Source organism: Pygocentrus nattereri, chromosome 23, assembly GCF_015220715.1.
Source record: "Pygocentrus nattereri isolate fPygNat1 chromosome 23, fPygNat1.pri, whole genome shotgun sequence".
Taxonomy (NCBI): Eukaryota; Metazoa; Chordata; class Actinopteri; order Characiformes; family Serrasalmidae; genus Pygocentrus; species Pygocentrus nattereri.
The window spans coordinates 31,775,663-31,795,533 of NC_051233.1; the positions used below are offsets into that span (position 1 = coordinate 31,775,663).

At 42.9% G+C, this 19,871-nt stretch overlaps 1 protein-coding gene across 2 annotated transcripts in view; it reads left to right on the top strand.

Moving 5' to 3' along the window:
* arhgap20b (Rho GTPase activating protein 20b) overlaps positions 1–12,231 on the top strand; it is a 51,084-nt gene extending 38,853 nt beyond the window's left edge. For both annotated transcript variants that reach the window (XM_017682799.1, XM_017682800.1), the window contains 2 exons: positions 7,012–7,126; positions 9,372–12,231. In XM_017682799.1, the coding sequence (XP_017538288.1) occupies positions 7,012–7,126; positions 9,372–11,350 (2,094 nt within the window). In that variant the 3' untranslated portion in view covers positions 11,351–12,231. The remainder of the gene's footprint in view (positions 1–7,011; positions 7,127–9,371) is intronic.
* Positions 12,232–19,871: the final 7,640 nt, after the last annotated feature.

Here is a 19,871-nt window from a genome sequence, read left to right on the forward strand (position 1 = left end):
GGACGTAAATGCCTTGTTGATGTGAGAGGTCAGAGGAGAACGGGCAGACTGGTTCCAGATGATAGAAAGGCAGCAGGAACTCAAATAACCAACCAGAATCTCTGAGGAACGTTTATAACACCTTGTTGAAAGTCTGACACGAAGAATTAAGACAGTTCTGAAGGCAAAAGGGGGTCCAGCCTTTTACTAGCATAATAAAGTGGCCGGTGAGTGTACATATATATATAACAGAAGCCTCAACAGTTCAATCTAAAATTAGCTGTGTGAGTGTTCAGGTGTTCAGTGTGTGACTCTTTTCCTTCATTCCAGCTCCCATTCTTTTCAAGAGCCTCACTTTCAGCTCCTCAGAGAACCTGCAGACACGGCTCCACAGCTCAGTCTGAGAAGCTGGTTGATGATTTTCTGAACTAATCAAACCCATTCAGTGGTGTTGAGCTCTCAGCAGAGTGATACAGTAATGGTGAAAAATTGTGATGTTATGGTGAAATAACAGCACAAGCTTCTCAACCAATCTTGCATGGCCGGAACTGACCGTTGTATAAATATAAATAAATATATATATATATGTGTGTATTAATGTACTCAGATGCTCAGTTGGTAAAGATCAGAAAACTTGACCTTAAAACACAAAACACAGCTCACAAATTGAACCAAGCTTGACTTCCTTCACTTCATTAGGTGACTCATTCGTATTCGTCAGCACTGAACGTAAACACACCGAAAGACTCTTGGGTGCATGTCGAGATGAGAGGCCTAGAGACTCTCGGAGCGAAACGAGGAAGAGAGTGAGAGAGAAATTAGATCAGAAGCCTGGCCTCCATCACACAGACAGCTGCCCTGCCCCCTCCTCCTGATCTCAGACCTGTGGGTGGGATGATTCTGATCATTCGTCAGAAATTAGAGCTCCACTTACTGTATAGCTGCACTCTGTAGTTCTACAGTTACAGACTGTAGTCCATCTGTTTCTCTGATACTCTGTTACCCTGTTCTTCAGTGGTCAGGACCCCCATGGACCCTCACAGAGCAGGTACTGTTTGGGTGGTGGATCATTCTCAGCACTGCAGTAACACTGACGTGGTGTGTTAGTGTGTGTTGTGCTGGTCTGAGTGGATCAGACACAGCAGTGCTGCTGGAGTTTTTAAACACCTCACTGTCGCTGCTGGACTGAGAACAGTCCACCAACCAAAAATATCCTGCCAGCAGGGTCACTGACCATCAGAGTTAGCTTCTCAGTTTGAGCTGTAATTATCAAAACTCTACCATAAACCCCCTGGCGCTAACCTGCAGGGCGTGTTTTGGTTCGTCCATCTGGATTTTCGGGACTAAATCATAAGGCAAATTATTCAGTAACTGCATGAAATAAATGTCCATTTTTATTTTATTTATTTATTTATTGTAAAATTTCCCCTCAAATGAACAGAACGTGTGTTTTCTGATCTCCACATTTCACTACATGCTCACGATTCACTGCTGACAGCCAAAAATCTCCGCCGCTCTTTGTGTTGTTCTCTAAAAGTGATGTTTCCAGATCAGATCGCTGAAGAGACGCCGTCTGTTTATAGTTTAGAGCCCAGATTTGGGGAAAAACGGGTCGACTTTCAGTAGAAAAACAAACTGAGTTCAGCTTCTTTTATTATAAGGGTTTAAAATGACGTCACCGTCTATTAGACTGGAGAGAAGAGCTACAGCCTCACACGACGCCCAGCTTCTGAATGGAGCTCATGGAATATGAAGGTTATGAGGAACATGACGAAGCGCGGTTTGGAACCACCGGTGGTCCCGAGGAGTTTAAGAAGTTAAAGCTAATTTCTGCTAGCATCTCATGTGGCTTCAAACAAATAATAACGACACAGTGGGCAGTCACACTTGAGCGGTCTGTGCTTGGGGGGGGGTCAGAAAAAGATGTCATTCCAAACCACCACAATGAGTGGACTTCAAACCCTTCCGTCAAAATCCCACAAACAGGCCCTACAACATGTTTGGAAAGATAAACCCCAATAAGTGTGACACATATTACTATAAAATCAGTGCCTTTCAGTTTACTTTGATTTTGAGTATTAAAAATACCTGATTATAAATATACAACTCAATTTGCAAATAAAAAAAAAGTCTGTTTTGTGTTTACGCCAATTGTTTATTTTTACTCAATAATGACGAAAATAATGAATCAGCCTCAAAATTCTTGCACTTTCAGCTCACAGATGTTCCACACTTACAGTTTCTGAGAAGGTATCTAAGGGGAAATTTCTTTTCAAGATCTCTACATGCAAAAGTGCACAAAATGTAACAGGCCCAAAATGTTTTTGAACAAAAATGAGCCAAATTCATAAAGAAATTCATAAATTTCTCTCAGCATTTAATCTCAAATAATGGCATTAATGCAACGTAAACACTACAGAAAGTTGCAGTTACTTAATCTGAAAAACTAAAACAAGCTCAAAAATGAACTGAGATGATAACTCAGTCATTTTAAGTGTATTTTGAGTTAATAGAACTTAATTTAAATGTGTTATATTCACAGCTTTTGTTTAAGTTGACAAGACATGCAAATGCTAATAAAATGATATTTTTAAAGACTGTTTCAAAATATAGTGTTTTGCCCCTTTTCTAACTATATATGCACGTTACACTATATTTCCAAAAGTATTCGCTCATCTAGCTTCACACACAGATGAACTTGAGTGACATCCCATTCTTAATCCATAGGGTTTAATATGATGTCAGCCCACCCTTTGCAGCTATAACAGCTTCAACCCTTGTGAGAAGGCTTTCCATTGTAAGGGTTCAGCCTGCACCACCTGCTGCCAGCAGAGGGCGTCAGCAGCAAGGCGTTGTTGACTAATCAGGCTAACCTGACACACCTGTGAACTCCCCTATTTAAGGCTGTAGCAAACACCAGTGTTTGTCACACCTTTGTAGAGGAGTGACTGGTATGGTACCTAGTCTTTTGAAAAGAAAAGAAATGAATCAAATTGAAACAAAACTGCCCCATAACCCAAAAGAAAAATAGAAGAGAGCTGAGAAGAGAAATTGCCTCGAAAAACAAAAAGAGAGCAATTATCTCCAAATTACTCACAAAACAAACAAAAAAAAAATCCAAGCCATGCAAAAGTGTTTGTTCCTCAAAGAGAAAAGCGGCTAAACCTAAAGCTGACCTTTCTCTCACAATTGCAGAGGAGGTGCCTTGTTTTCAGTTTATCTTTTGTTTCTTTCTTTATCTTTTGTATCCTTTCTCTAACTTAGCCTGTGTTTGGCGTCTATTTAGTTTGCCGTTCTTCCCTGCCCCCTCATTTCCACCTTCCTTGAGGTGCTTTTTGTGTGGTTGCCTGTGCACCCCAGTGGCGCAACGTTAATGCCACAGACTACCGACCATTATAGCAGCGATTTGAACCACAGTGTCCACTCTAATTCATCCCAAAGGTGTTCTATGGGGTTGAGGTCAAGACTCTGTGCAGGCCAGTCAAGTTCTTCCACACCAAACTGGCTCATCCATGTCTTTATGGACCTGCTTTGTGCACTGGTGCGCAGTCATGTTGGAACAGGAAGGGGCCGTCCCCAAACTGTTCCCACAAGTTGGGAGCATGAAATTGTCCAAAATCTCTTGGTGTTGAAGCTTTAAGAGTTCCTTTCACTGGAACTAAGGAGCCAAACTCCTGAAAAACAACCCACACCATGATCCCCTCTCCACCAAACTTTACTCTCGGCACATTGCAGTCAGACAAGTACCGTCTCCTGGCCACCGCCATTTCCAGACGGAGAAACGTGATTGGTCACTCCAGAGAACACGTCTCCGCTGCTCTAGAGTCCAGTGGTGGCGCTTTACTCCACTGCATTCCACGCTTTGCACTGCGCTTGGTGATGTAAGGCTTGGATGCAGCTGCTCGGCCATGGAAACCCGTTCCATGAAGCTCTCTACGCTGTTCTTGAGCTGATCTGAAGGCCACATGAAGTTTGGAGGTCTGTAGTGATTGACTCTGCAGAAAGTTGGTGACCTCTGCTCTCTATGCCCCTCAGCATCCGCTGACCGCTCTGTCATTTTACGTGGCCGACCACTTCGTGGCTGAGGTGCTGTCGTTCCCAATCACTTCCACTTTGTTATAATCCCACTGACAGCGGACTGTGGAATATTTAGTAGTGAGGAAATTTCACGACTGGACTTGCTGCACAGGTGGCGTCCGATCACGACACCACGCTGGAATTCACTGAGCTCCTGAGAGCGACCCATTCTTTCACTAATGTCTGTAGAAGCCGTCTGCAGGCCTAGGGGCTCGGCTTTATACACCTGTGGCCATGGAAGTGACTGGAACACCTGAATTCAATGATTTGGATGGGGGAGTGAAAACTTTTGGGAATATAGTGTATAATTAATTATTTCATTCCATGTATTAGTCCTGGTTTTAGTCTATTCAGAATTGGCTAAAAGTGGAAGGAAAAAAAAAAAAAACAGTTTAAGGTGTTAAAAGTGATTGATGCCAGGCACATGAAATGGTCTTCATGCCTGTCAGGAGTAGATGGATGGATGGATGGATGACCTATGATTCGTGATTTAACATGAGATTCAGATTCAGTCCTCATCTCTCCTCTTCCCTCTTCTCTTCATAATGGAGAGCAGTTTGTGCAGAGTCTTACTCTCAGCCACCTTGACCATAGAGTCCTGTTCCACACCAACCACTCGCCTGACCAGCCTGTCCAGTTGCATCTCGTCTCTCTTTATGCTTCCTCCCCAGCACACCACAGCGTACAAAAGACAGCTGGCAACAATGACAGCTGTCTGATAGAACATCTGCAGGAACTTTCTACAGTTGTTAAAGGACCTCAGCCTCCTTAGGAAGTAGAGCCAGCTTTGCCCCTTCCTGTACAGGATGTCTGTGTTGGCTGACCAGTCCAACCCATCATCCAGCTGCAGCCCGAGATACCTGTAGGTCATTACCCTCTCCACTTCAACCCCCTCGATAGAGACTGGCTGTGTGGGTGGCCTAACCCTGCAAAAGTCCACTACCATCTCCATGGTCTTGGCAGTGTTCAGAAGCAGATTGTTCCCACAGCACCACTCCACAGTCCTTCACCAGGGTCTTGTACTTCTCCTCCTGCCCTTCCCTTACACAAGCCACGATGGCTGTCATCCAAAAACTGCATGTGGCACGTCTCAGAGTTTTACTGAAAGTCTAAGGTGTACAGTCTGAACAGTAAGGGGGAAAGTACAATCCCTTGTGGTGCTCCTGTGCTGCTGACCACAGTCTCTGATGTACAGTCCCTCAGCCTGACATACTGAGGTCTACCAGTGAGGTACTCAGTAATCCAGGAGACCAGGTGTGGATCCACTTGCATGTTAACCAGTTTGTCTCTCAGTTGGAGGGGCTGGATGGTGTTAAAGGCACTGGAAAAATCAAGAACATGACTCTAACAGCACAACCGCACCTGTCCAGATAAGAGTGGGCATGATGGAGGAGGTATAGCATGGCATCCTCCACTCCCACTTACTCCCTGTAGGCGAACTGCAGGGGGTCTGTTGCATGTTGAACCTGGGGTCTGAGAAGGTGTAGAAGAAGGTGCTCCAGCGTCTTCATAACATGTTGATGTTAGAGCAACTGGTCTGAAGTCATTGAGTTCACTGGGTCGCCCACCTTGGGTACCGGAATGAGGCATGATGTCTTCCACAGTGTGGGAACCCTCCCCAAGCGAAGCCTCAGGTTGAAGATGTGCTGTAGGTGTGCCCCCTGATCTGCAGTGAAGATGTGTGGGGGTGCTGCAGATCAGATCTGATGTGGTAATGATGAGCTAATGAAGAGCAGATGGTCGCCTCAGCAGAAGCGCAATATGTCCTAAAATTTTGTACCAAAAACATCAGTTGATTCAATGTTTGAGCTGTCGGGATTTCTGTATTAGTGAATTTGTCTGATAAACGTTGACGTTTAATGACTCGGACTTCCTTCTGGTTTTCTCGTAACTTTATTTAGATTTCAGACGAGCAAACTGGATCTTTAAGTTGAATCAGCTTATTATAATGAAGTTTGGACTTCTCAGCTTCACTAGATGAATGAATGAGTCAAACCCTTCTTGAGTCAAACCCACTTCTTTCCTATTGGCTCTTGGTACCATATATTTGCACGTTGGGCGTGTCTTTACCATCTCTGTGTCATTTTCTCCATCCTACCTTGCCTTGGTATGTTTCCACAAGTTTCCACTTGCTGAATGTAGTTTGGTGGCAGCAAAATATCACAAACTTTTGCACTGCAAAATGATCCAAAGTGAAATGAAGTTGAACGAAACAAGCTTTAACAGATACCAATGTCACTGATCTGCTGTTCAATATGAATTTGTTACAATGATGGTCCATTTTAGCCTAGCAGTGAATTGAATTTACAATTCGCTGTTATTGGAGCAAAACCTCAAATCTCCAAAACTAACTTTACAGGAGAAGGAAAAAACTTACTCTACTTTTGATGTAAGTCAATGGAACCAGACATTATTTCCAAGTAATTTTGGGTCATTTCTTTTGGTCCATTCATTATGAAATTTACAGGCAATGTGTAGGACTAAGGGTATTTTCAGATTATGACCAACTGAAAAGTGACAAAAATGGCGATACGAGGTTTTGTTCCGACAACAGCGAATTGCTTCATTATATTGAGTTAGTATGACTATAACATGAGTCCAAAATACTCAATAAAATGAGTGGAGTTTGTTCAATTAACTCAATTTACATAAGTGTATACAACAAAACACGTTTTACTCACTCCGTGTATTTGTGGTCAGAGGATTTGAGTTATTTAACTTAAACTGTTTAAGGCAATCGGTTGCCTCGAGCCATTTGAGTTGACTTAACTCATCAGGTTGTACAGTTAATGGGTTAAAGGGAACAGCATGCCTTAGGCAGGCGGGTTAAGGCCTGTAAGGATGTGAGTCCTGAAGCCATGCCATGTGATGCAGTTCAGGGGGGCTGGCACTGGTGATTTGTTTCATGTTTACACTCGTTTTCTCTGCCGCTTCTTTTCCACTGCCGGCACCCAGGTGGCTGCACTCGTCCGATTCCTGATTGAATGCTCCCCCACCATCTTTGGCGATGAAGTGGAAAGCGCGTTTGCCGCGCTGTTGGACGCAGCACAGGAAACAGACGACCTCGCAGGTCAGCGCTGCTTTTTTTTTTTTTTTTTTTTTTTTTTTTTTTTTTTGGGATATGATGGTATGAAACCGATGTGAACTGGGGGAAGAAGTCTTTGTGTTTTATGCCTTGTTGAATAGAAGTGTTTAGTGTTTAGAGCAGTGGGATGGTTTGGCGATCCAGTAGGTTCTAGCGGATGGTCTCGAGTCACTATTGTCATTACATGTGATTGTTATATGTAATGGTGGAGTTACATAATTACATGACAGGTTCTGCTGGTTTCTTTTCATTTTCATGTTGAATTTAGAACATTTTCTCTGCAAAACAGCAAAATTATAATAAAATATCCTTTCCAGAGGTGGACGAAGTACACAAACCATGTACTGGAGTTAAAGTAGATACCCAAGGTAAAATATCACTCCAGTAAAAGTAGAAGTTCCTCCCTTTAGACCTCCACTTGAGTAAAAGTACTAAAGTATTTCCCTTCAAATGTACTTAAGTATAAAGTAAAAGTACTAAAAGAGTAATTCTGGCTCTGATGTCCTGTTATCATTTTTATAACCAGACTGGCTTCATGAACTCATTTCAGGTGAAAGTCCTCCAGCGTCTCTCTTGGTAAACCAGTCTTTTAATAGAACGTCATTAATTAGTGACGCTGACGTCTATTAAAATGATCAGAAGCACAAAACACTGAAGGTAAACAGTTTCCATCAGGGAGAACCGAGTGGCTCTGAAATCACTTTTTACACACAAGCAAAGTTTCAGTTTCAGATTTATTTACAACTTAGTTCCAAGTTTAAGTTGAATAAAAACTGGCTTTAAACTCAGGATCACAGATGAGCTCCTTTACTATGTTGATCTGTAGGCGTCTGTTCATAAACATAAACCAGCCCAAACTCATTTACTATAAAATGAAATGGTGTTTGTAGAAATTCAGAAAAAAGCCGCGTCAGTCTCGACTGCATATGTGGACATATTTCTATATTGAGCTCTATTTACACAAAGTTAGGTTAGTTCATCATTTATGTTGAACAGACTCTCCCAAAGTTTTACGCTGCTGCGCTGACGACGTTGAACCGTACAGCAGCGATTTAGGGCCACTGTTTAAAAAAAATAGACTATTGGAGTTACATCTCCACGCCATTCAAAGAGGGCATGAAGTTTCACAGACAGTGAGAATGATGATCAAAATGATCCTCAAAGAGACGGGAGTGAGTTGGCCCACTTTTATCAGCGAACTATGATTTTTTTTTTTTTTTTTTTTTTTTTTTTTTTTTTTTTTTTTTTACTTGAAATATTAGAAAGATTTTCTTAAAATATTAGAACTTTATGCCCTGCGATGGACTGGCGACCTGTCCATGGTGTATCTGCCTTCTGTCCGATGACCGTTTAGATAGGCTCCAGTTTAAACTGACATTTGAAGCCTGTAATGAGCTTTATTGTGGATGTTTTAGTGTTTCAGTAAATCCTTCAGTAGATAGGCTGGAGGAGGCTTTAGTCCAGTTCACTTCACTTTACTTAGAGCAGACAAAAACTTATGAGCGCTTCTATTTTTTTATGAAGAGTATTTTAATGCATTATGTTAGCAATTCAAAAGCATGGCTATAATGTTTAATACATTTTTAGAAATATTTATAGCCATGGTTATGATGCCTTATGAATGCACTACAACATGAAGAAGCTGTGTTGTTGGTGATTAAAACTATGATTAATTGTGCAGCCACATCAGGGAGGCTAGAAAAGGATCTAGCCCAGGATTCCATAACAACATTAGTCTTCCTCAGAACTGCAGTGTAATGATACCGACTTATTTATGGCAACAGAAAAGTTGAGAGTGAGAGTCTCAGTAGGTCTCAGCTGTCAGGGAACGCGCCTGTGACTCAGCAGGTCGTGCCTTTTCTTTTAGCCACTGCTGAGAGAGACACTTGACACCAAGCTAGTCCAGTGGGACGTTCCTAGTTCCGGGTGAAAATAGAAGCTCAGTGACAAAGCAAAAATGGGACGATTTTCAAAGGTACCTAGCAGCAAAACGTCGGGACAGACAGAATAGATTACACATAAAACCAAGCAAGCAAACATTAGGTAATTGGGAAATTGTGGGGTTGCTGTTCATCTGGGGCACTTCAGATTCTCTCCTCTCTCTCTCAACGGTGAAAGCTTTAAGTGCTGTTTATCTAACAGGGACAGTTTGGTCTTCCAGTTGGTTATTAGGAGTCCCATTTTCTCTAACTTTTATATGATGCCTTTTTTCTTTCTTTTGTTCTTCCAGCTGATGCCACATTCCTCCTCCAGTCCTCCTCAGAAGAGACAGATCAGGATGGACTTTCCTCTCCTCTCCACTCTCCAGATCTCGATTCCTTCCTTCCTCTGACCACTTTTCACAGAGAGGTCCATCCTTTGAAGATCACCATGGCAGCGGCAGGTGGGGCGTACAGCTGCGGGACGCTAAACTTGAAGACCTCGAGATCCAGTGCATCGGTCTGCTCGCTTGGCAATGAAGAACTCAGCCAGTCTAGAAACCGATGCCTTTCAGAACCTTCCATGTGCATGGTGGCTCCTGCAACACAGGTCTCGCCTCACGTCACCGTTCTCCGCCAGTCTAGCTGTGATAACTCTGTGATGTACGGTAAAAGTGGCCGATCGCAGGACATGGCAGGATTCAGCCCACTTTTACCTGCTCGTAAAGGTGGAACAGGAAAAGGACGCTACGCTTTCTGGAAATCTCCGCAATTCTCGACCCGTTTCCGGCACCCTGCGCAAAGGCTTGCTAGCATGTCCAGTCTTTCTTCCACCACCACCACTTCTTCCCTCAGCTCATTGGACAGCGCTCTGTCATTCAGCTCTACAGAGCCAATCCCAAGCCCCGGCGACAATCAGCCCCGTCCCTTTTTGTTCGGGGCTTCTGCCAGACTGCGCCCACTGACTCCGGAGATGCCCAGGAAACTGTGGAAGATGGCCTTCACCTACGAAGAGCGAGAGGCAGATCTAAGAGATGGACAGAATGGTCATGGAGAGCAAGACTTTCCGGGTACCTTCAAAGACGAGGGTAAAGCTGAAAATAAAGGAGAGGAAGATGGAGAGGGAAGCCCGGGTGGAGCACTAGCAATGGGGAAAGATACAGATGTAGAGACTGGGGCAAAGGAAAATGAGCTCGGAGAAACTTTAGCAGAGGAAGAGAGAGTCCAAAATAGAGAGTTACTAGTAGAAGTGAGAGAGAAAAATGGTTTAGAAAGCTCCGCTGGTGGTGTAAGCTCTGGGACATGCCCGAGCCTGGATAACCCTGAGCCCTTTTGTCACACCCGCACACCTGGCAGTGATGGAGGAATCTCCCAGGAGATCACACGCCAGCTGATGCCTGATAATGAGAAAAGGGAGACATCTGTCGCTCACATTCACCTGGAGCGACCTCTCTCGAATTCTGATGCACGCATATCACAAACATCCACCAACAAACACAATCTAGCACTCTCCTCAGGACGAGAAGGAGGGAACAGGATGAAAATCACTTTCTTCCCCACCGTGGGCAGAGTGATGCTGAAACCGTCTCTCTTTAAAGGTCAGGAAAGTCGAGGCGTTACGCACGGTGTTGTTGCCGATGTTAATGGGGCTGCCATAGAGACGGAGACGGGCAGCGTAGCACAAGTGAACATCCCTCAAACCCTGTTTTACAGGCAAAATGTTCCACTGGTTCTACATTCTGCATCTCTAGGTAAACCACCTGCTAGAAACGAAGACGGCGATGATGCTGGAGAAACAGATAGCTGTGTGAGCGCAAGCAAAGCGACAGAGGATGACGCTGGCAGTGGACTTGGCAGCACTGCCTCTACTGATGGCAGCCTTTGTGCCCAAGACTTGGCACATGGCAAATCAGCAGAAGACGACAATGTTTGCTTGTCTGGTAGCAAGGGCCACACTGTTGGCATCTGTAGAGTGGACAGCGTCGGCGTATCTCCGAGTCACGTGAGCCAGCCTGCTCCCAGCAAAAGCCCGGGCACCTTGCGCCACACCATACGCATCCGGCTGCCGACAAACGTCCGCAACACCGTCAGAGCTTATTTCAGTCACACGCACACCATCTCGCTTGCTAACGCGGATTCTGCTGCATCTGCGAAAGCACCCACCAAAGCCCAGAACAGGCCGCTGTTCAGCAGCAAGCTTCAATGGCAAAAAGCTGGTGGCAGTGCTCAGGTGCACCCTGAAGGGGGCGCTGCTGTTGGTCAGTCACTCTCTGATGAATCTCTTGCCTGAGCTCAAAGGCAAGGTGGAACAAAATGTGGTAGGAATTAACAGTGGACTGGATTTGCTGCCATTAAAAGAACTCTGGAGTCTTTGAGAGGTTGAGAACGAGTTTTCAATCAATATTCAAAAGTGGTTTAAAGGTTTTCTTGTCCCACTTTATATTAAATGTCTCTGTGTAGTTACATGTGAACAACATATGCAACAACCATGAAACTACTAATGGTGTAATCAATGTTACAGATGGATTACAGAAGTGCACCTTATGTAATTGCACAAGTGTATCTCAATAGTTTTAGCAGCCTGTTGTCTTATGTAATTACACAAGGGTGATGACACAAATGTAATTGACTAAATCAGCAGTAGTTACGTTGTTGTTGTTGCATTTGTTATTTATGTGTAACTAAGTTATTAGAGACAATATAAAGTGGGACCGGTTTTCTTGTTTTCTCATGCTACAGGCTGGCTTTAATGCACACCACACACTATGGCTTATGCCACCGACAGCAGTTTTAGCTAAATAGCCACTTCTGATTTAATGAAATGCCCAAAGTCCAGTTTCAACTGGCACGTTATTTATTTGATGTATTAAAATGCTTTGGATAGAACTATAATAGCAAACTGAACTGTGAAGTCTGAACACTTAACTCTTAACTGGTCCGGTCACTCAAAGAATAATGCATTTCAAAACCACGTTAGCTGCTATTGATAACCAGCAGTTCTTAAAATGTTTAGCAATTTGGCCTGTAAATGATTTTAAGCCATACCGACTCGAATCTACACCGTTTCATCAATGTGGCCACGATGTGCTTTCACAGAGCGTCCGGTCCATCAACGTCCTGTTTGTGTCCTTAAAGGAATGGCTTGACCAACCATGTGGCCAACAGTGAACAGAATACAATGCCAATAGCCGCCATTTAGAAAGATGCCATTTACAAAACGCTAAGTTGTTGTTCGCTGCAATTTATTGTTCGCAACATTCGCCTTTTCAAACAGAACAACTCTTTCTATGTTTCCTTTCACACTATTACAAGGTTACAGATTTCTCTGAATTTCTGAACGATTAAATGCTGAAGGTGTAAATAAACGTTCTAGAAAACTGTACTAAGAACATACAGTGGTGGTGACAGGAACCAGACGTCCACGTCTAAAAGCTCCTCACAGAAAGTTCCGACATGAGATGGTTATGAATTCACGGCCTGAAGACTGAGACGCTGTTTTGAGAAGGTTTTGCCTTAAACTCCATTCATGGTGGAGGGATACGTAACATGCAGGGCGCTGTGAGGAAAAATAGTCCCCATAGAGAACATATTATTCCAGATTTTCCACTATTTTCCCATCATCGACATTCCATATAAACTCAAGACTCGTGTAGGTTCACTGGTGGTTCTGGATAATGAGTAAAGTGTCTATCTGTGTTGTTGTCATGGCGACACCTGGTTCCTATCACCACCACTGTGAAGACTTCTGAACCATTTCACACCAAACCACCTCTGATTCTATTATTCCAGGCTTTCAGTATTTTGGTTTTCCAGTGTTAGCCTGCTGAGGGAAATGGGGTGCGAGTGGTGCACTGAGTTGTCGCTACTGGATACAGTCAGCTCTTAGTTGTTATGGGGGTTTGTTTGCATTTATGTAATTCAACCTTCAGTTCTTCGCCTCATGCCGGCTCTGCCCAGGTGATCGTTACATATGGCAAATTTCCTCATGTGCAAGTAAGGGTTCTAGTAGGGACACAGCAGGGGGTAACTGATAGCCACATTTGCCAGAACATGTCTCCATGACAACTGCTCAAAGCTGAGGGGACACACACACCCACAATGTGCTGGGAGTTGAGTGATTCCCTGATTGAGGTTCCATTTGTTTCTGATTGATGTTACAAATTTGAACATGTCCTGCAAACCTGGGCGAAGTTTCAACTTCACTAAAACTTAAACCAGCTTATAACATTATAACACCACCATAGCTCGAAATAAACCATTAAAATTAGTGTTTTTTTTTTAATGTTTTCAAAATTTCAGCATAACTAAATGGCTGCGATATAAACAGAGCTGGGTCAGAATGTTCACAGTGGTGGTGATAGGAACCAGATGTCAAAGTCAAGGCAAAGTCAGAGTTTATTTCTATAGTGCTTTTTACATCAGGTCTTGTCACAAATCAGCTTTACTGAAAATCTGGGTCCGAGCCCCCATGAGCCTTGCCGGTGGTGCCGATAGCAAGGAAAAACTCCCTAAGGGCAGGAGGAAGAAATCTTGAGAGGAACCAAGACTTAAAAGGGGAACCCATCCTCCTCTGGTCGGCACCGGACAGCAGTGTGGAGCTATGGTCCATTAGATTAGTTAGCAGGACCATCAGGAGGGTCAGTTCATGAAAGTGAGGTTTGCACAGCTTTGTTTAGCATGAAGTTCAGTGGTGGTCAAGCCGGTCCAGAAGGCTGCCGAGCAGTGGGCGTCGAGGCAGAAGAAGCAACAGCATCAGACACACAGAATGGGCAGCTGTCCAACTTGGCAAAGAAAAGGAAACACAGAGTCAGTTCTGTAAAGAGTGACTGATCACAGATTACAGGGTTAGCAGAGCAGCAGAGACTCCGGCAGGTTCAGCTATAACAGTCATGAGGCTCCCTGAGATGTCAGCATCCCTCAACTCTACTGTCAACAAACCTGAGTGAGTGAGTGAGTGCAGTGGGACGACGGCACCAACACTCCCAGTTTACCATAATACTCTATGACCATGAACCCCCAGATCTGCACCTTTTATCCAACAGGGAAAACTAATTACCAAAGACTCCACTAAGTTTTAGTCCACCTCTTAAGGCCCCGTCACAGAAAGCTATTACATGAAATGGTTCTGAATGCACTGCCTGATGATTGACACATTGTTTTATGACAGTTTCGAGAAGATTTGGGCCTAAAATGTATTTTGACGTCAATTCATGCCAAAGAGAAAAGTCCCCACTATTTTCCCATCATCAGTATTCCATATAAATGCTATTATATTATCTATTTCTCATAGCAGCCTAACAGCAAAACTGAAAAACCTGACATAACAAAGCCTGAAAGGGGACTTCCTCTAGATTCCAGCCATTGAGATGTAAACAGAGTGATGCGCAGTAGTTTGGTGTGAAATGGTTGATTGTAGGCTCAGATTTATTCACAGCGGCGGTGACAGGAACCAGGGGTCGCCCTGGGGAATAATGGAAAAAATCCTTAAGGACTGTTTTGTTCATAGTCAGCGGGAAAGAAATGCTTGAAGGCTTGTAATTAGACATTAATTGGATCTTCGTTTTGGATCTTCGTATTACTCCCAGATGAGGCTCTGCCGCTTCAGAGGTCGACACAGCCAAAGGAGCAGCACCTGTTGGTAACACATGTGAATTGAGGGTCAAACTTGTCTGTTTTTATTTTCTTGGTGTTTTTAGCTTCAGTTTTGCATTCTGTAAGTGAAATGCATGGTCAGTTTTGGTGAAGTCAGGTGATCAACTCTAGAATTCATCCTGCTGTTTTCGTTAGCAGTCGCATCATCAATAAATACAAGGGAGCTCCATTCCTTTCCTAGCCATAACTGACCATGCCTCAACACTACCTCCACCATGCTTCTTTATGCTTTGGGTAATGAGCAGTTCCTTCTCTTTTCCCTACTTCTTCCTCAGATTTCACCAAAATTGAGCCTGACAAAAATTTTGCACATGACATTTATTATTAATTTTATTTTTTTTCATTTCCACTTAAATTTCGCTCTTTCACTGTAACAGCGTTTTTAAAACGGGCTAAATGGCACCCCGGTCACAGAATCAACCACTGGCTCCAACGGTGGAATAATCATGGATCTTCAAATAAGAAGGACAACAAAACAATTAACCAATCAGTCAATTAATCAGACATTGGTTAGAATAATTGCGTATATAGCAGGTTGATAAATAGATGACGGAAGGTCAATTTACGTTGAGTTTTACACACTGGGCACTCAAATATTTATGTTGTATTTATTATATAATGTTAATCTCACAGCATAAACTTGATTTATATTTGATATTTAAATAAATGTTAGATCCAAATGCATAAACACACTCACCTATTGCACAGAATGTCACTGTAAAGTTGAACACTTTTTATTTGAACCCATTCTCTATCTGCATCTGTAGCATGAAATCAATTACCACAGTCATTTGAACTCAGAAAAGGAAACCTGTTTTCTACAAACTCATAGTAGAAGTTTGGGCAGCTGCTGAATTTCTTAGTAAATGTTTGTGAGATTTGTGTGTTTTTTTTTTTTTTTTTTTTTTTGTAATTTAAGCAGATTCTTTTAGAGACGGGATAGTTGTTAACACTTTCTATGATTGTTACATTTGTAAGCATCTATAAACACATTTATAGCATGTTATAATGCATTCATAAGGCATTATAAACATGGTTATAAATATTTATAAAAATGAATTACACTGCATTATACTTTATAGCCATGTGTGTTATCCATTATGAATTGTTAATATAATGCATTATAAGTAGTGTTAATAACATGTTATAACATGTCATTGCCAATGAAGTCAGTCCCAGCTTGAAGAGCATAAAGTAAAGATAGATTTCCATTTTTCGTCACTGCTGGCGCTGTTAGGGCTGCATCTTTGGGGCTTCAGTCCTGAATATTGAGATGCTCCAAACAGTAGAATATTGGATATGCAGTGTTAAGTCAGTGCCAGGCTAACGGTGGTGAACATTAACAGTGGTGAACATTGACTTTCCCACATTGGGTGAAACTCTGATGTTGCTCTAGTTTAAACTCTGACATCCTTCAGTAAATCCTTCAGTAAATTCTTCAACTTGAGGCCTCAGTCTGAACCCTGGAGGAGGCTTTAGTCCAGGACGCTTCACTTTACTCAGAGCGGACAAAAACAACTTATGAGCTCTTATACTGTGTTGTGAACGGTACTTATAAAGCATTATGTTAGCAATTAATAATGCATAATAAGCTTGGTTATAACATGTAATGCATTTTCATAAATATTTACAACCATGTTTGATGCCTTATGAATGCATTATAACATGTTATGAACGTGTTTATAGATGCTTACAAATGTGACATTCATAGAAAGTGCTACTGGATAGTTTTCCAGAGGGAAGAACTTGTGGTATTTTATCACCAGCGTAGTGAGTTATCAGTGAGGCTCTGGCTGATCACCAATGATACCAGGAAACCTCAGGGAAAACAAAGTAACTGGAACTGCTTTGTTGTGTTGCGCTAGTGTTGGAAATTTGGGGAAAGCTTCATATGAACAGCTCTGGTAAGACATTCTCCTTCACAGTAATGAAAGATTTCTTATTTAACCCCTTAATGCCCTCACGTTTTTTATTTGACCCCACAATTTTTTAAATATTTACATCTACCAAACGGTCAAGATGGCTCTTTGTGGCCTACACAGTGAGTCAAAATGTTATATAATATCAGCTTCATGCTACAGACATGACTCACATATCAGAATATACAGCACACCCATCACTGAGCTGTCATTTCAGCATCAGTGAGCAATTTGGCTCAGAAAATCACCCAAAATGCCTTTATTATTGCTCTGATTATAGCCTTCATATTCCAATAAAGGGTTAAAACAGCAACAGAATTCAAATCAGATCACTCAGCGGTGATTTCATCCACCTGTGATCATTCGTCAGCTCCAAAATCACCCAAACCCCACTCGCTACTGTTATATTACACATTTAGCCTTCATATTACAAAGAAAGGGTTAAACATAGTGACATGTTTCACACATCAGAGCACTCAGAGGGACCTGCCATTACTAGCCAGAGTGAGGGGAAACCAGCTCTAGCATCCCACAACCCAGAAATACAGCACAAACACACAGCTGGATAACTGCAAAACCTATGAGCTCTTTGCTTTAGCCTTCATACATGACCATGCCTCAACACTACCACCACCATGCTTCGCTATGCTTTGGATAACAAGCTGTTCCTTCCCTTTTTACTCTGGTGACATCCTCTCTTGTCATATGGCAACAAAAAGGTCAACCTGAGCATAATTCATCCAACCTTTTGAAGATGATCTGCCAGGCCTTTCCTCCAGATGTCATCAGTTTCTGCTTGTTCTTACTGCATCTAACCTTTTTCACAATAAGTGAAGTGCATGCTTGATTGGATTGAGGTCAAGTGGTTGACTTGACTATTGCAGAGCATCCCATCCTTCTATGCTTTCAAAAGTCTCAGCTTTCACACCGTGCCTAAGCTGCACTGTGAGGCGATGTCCAGTGAGTTTTGAAGCATTTGTCAGAATCCCACTGCTGAATGTCCCAACAGTCAAATCCTCACTAAATACAAGAGGACTAGTTCCTTAGACGGCCATAAGCCATAATACTGCCTCCGCCATGCTTCACAGATGAAGTGGTATGCTTTGGATCGTGGCGAGGCGAGGCGAGGCAGGTTAATTTATGTAGCACTTTTCATACACCTTTTAAAAAATGCTTGAATGAGCAGTCGCTTTCCTTCTACACACGTCTTTGTCATTCTGGTACAAGTTGATCTTTTTCTTTTTGGACTCTTACCAATGCTTTCTGTCTTGTGGTGAACCAAATATTTACTCTGGTGACGTCGTCTCTTGCTGGTTGACGTTGATGCTCTCCAGCAGGCTCTTCTTTTCAGGCTGTTCTTCGCCTGGTTCTTGTTTTCAAAAGAGCCCCAGTAGGAAACTAGCAGAACGTTCTGCTGGCTCATCATTTACAGCTCAATATGATGAGAATTTCACTGACTTTACCACCACCAATTTACCTGTGCAACAGCGTAACGATTCAGGAGTTTCAGGGTTTATCCATGGAATTCAGCAGCTGCCTATCGGCTTCTTTTAGTCATAAGCTTTGAGTCACCGGGTTTTCTCTTTTCTTCTTTCATGTGTTGAAATTACTGCCCAAGGGAAGCAATCAAATCGCTACAGAGAAATGAGAGAAAGATTCAGGTTGAAAGCTTTTAACACTGATTTCACGCCTGTTTTTGAATGTGTTCCTCATGCTGTCAGTGATGGTGTGATGTGGTCTTTCTTCTGTCTCCATTCAGCTGCTCCCTGGCTGGTTTACTTAAAAAAGAAAGAAGAATTGTGAAAGCAGCAGGCGGTCTAATGCTTTTCTGCTGCCTGCAATTCAACTATGGGCTGTGATCATATGTCATTATAATCTTTGGAAAAAAAAGGAAAGGAAGTGTAAAGAAAGAGAAAATGTCTGGATAGCTGCAGTTTTATTGGCTGTAAGCCTGTATTGTACATGCCCAGTGTTTTGTATATTATTTCATAAACACATCTGCACAATCTAATAAACATCTGCTTTGTTTTCAGTGTTGGTTTCATGGACCCTCATTGTCGTTACAGAATCAAACCGAAAGATAAAGATGCCGCCAGGTTTGTAAAACAGCTGCGAAAAACTTCTAGCATTTATTTTAAACCACTGATTCTTGGTACACAGACAGGATTGACATCCTGTTCATGATGCAGCTCATCCATGGTAATGAACGAACCCAGTCGGCGTCAGTCCTGATTGGTTAACTCAACGGCAAAAGTTTCAAAGTACTTGAGTGCAAATCGTTGGTGGCCTAAAAACAAGAAAACACGATAAATATGAATTAAACAATTTCTCTCAGTCCAGACCAGAAACCACACTTGGTGAGACTGGTGAACAGTACAGGTGAGCTGCTGCACCTTTTGCCCTCAGACTCTATAAGTGCCCTCATTGTCCACTTTATCAGCTCCACTGACCCTATAGTTCTACAGTTACAGACTGTAGTCCATCTGTTTCTCTGATACTGTTACCCTGTTCTTCAGTGGTCAGGACCCCCATGGACCCTCACAGAGCAGGTACTATTTGGGTGGTGGGTCATTCTCAGCACTGCAGTAACACTGATGTGGTGGTGGTGGTGGTGGTGGTGGTGGTGGTGGTGGTGGTGGTGGTGGTGGTGGTGTTTGCTAACCTCAATGTCACTGCTGGACTGAGAATAGTCCACCAACCAAAACCAACAGTGTCCTTAAGTAGTGCTAATGACATGTTACACTATCGGGCGCAAGAGACATCAGCCCCAGCTTGTAGAGAGTAAAGACTAATATAAAGTTTATTTACTGAGATTTCCAGTGTTTTATTTCTCAGCGCTGGAGCTGTTAGAGCTGCATCTTCAGGGCTTCAGTCCTGAATGTTCAGATGCTCCAAACAGGCTGTCCAGCCTAGAATCACTGCTACAGTGAGCTTTTCTTACCCAGCGTCCCACTTTAAATGCTGCACTACATTACATCACAGCAAACCAAGTACCCATCAGCCCCTCCCCTGAACCCCCTCTGACATCACACTGAGTGTGAGGTCACTGTGGAGTGAAGGCCTGGAGAGGGAGGGGCGAGATAGTCGAGTGCTGTCATTGTAATTTGTTCCCTCACTGGTTCTAACATCAAGCTCTAGAACCCTTCACTCTGTATCACTACAGTACAGTAATGCTGGTTTCTGCTGGCGTTCTATTGGATATGCAGTGTTAAGTCAGTGCCAGGCTAACGGTGGTGCACA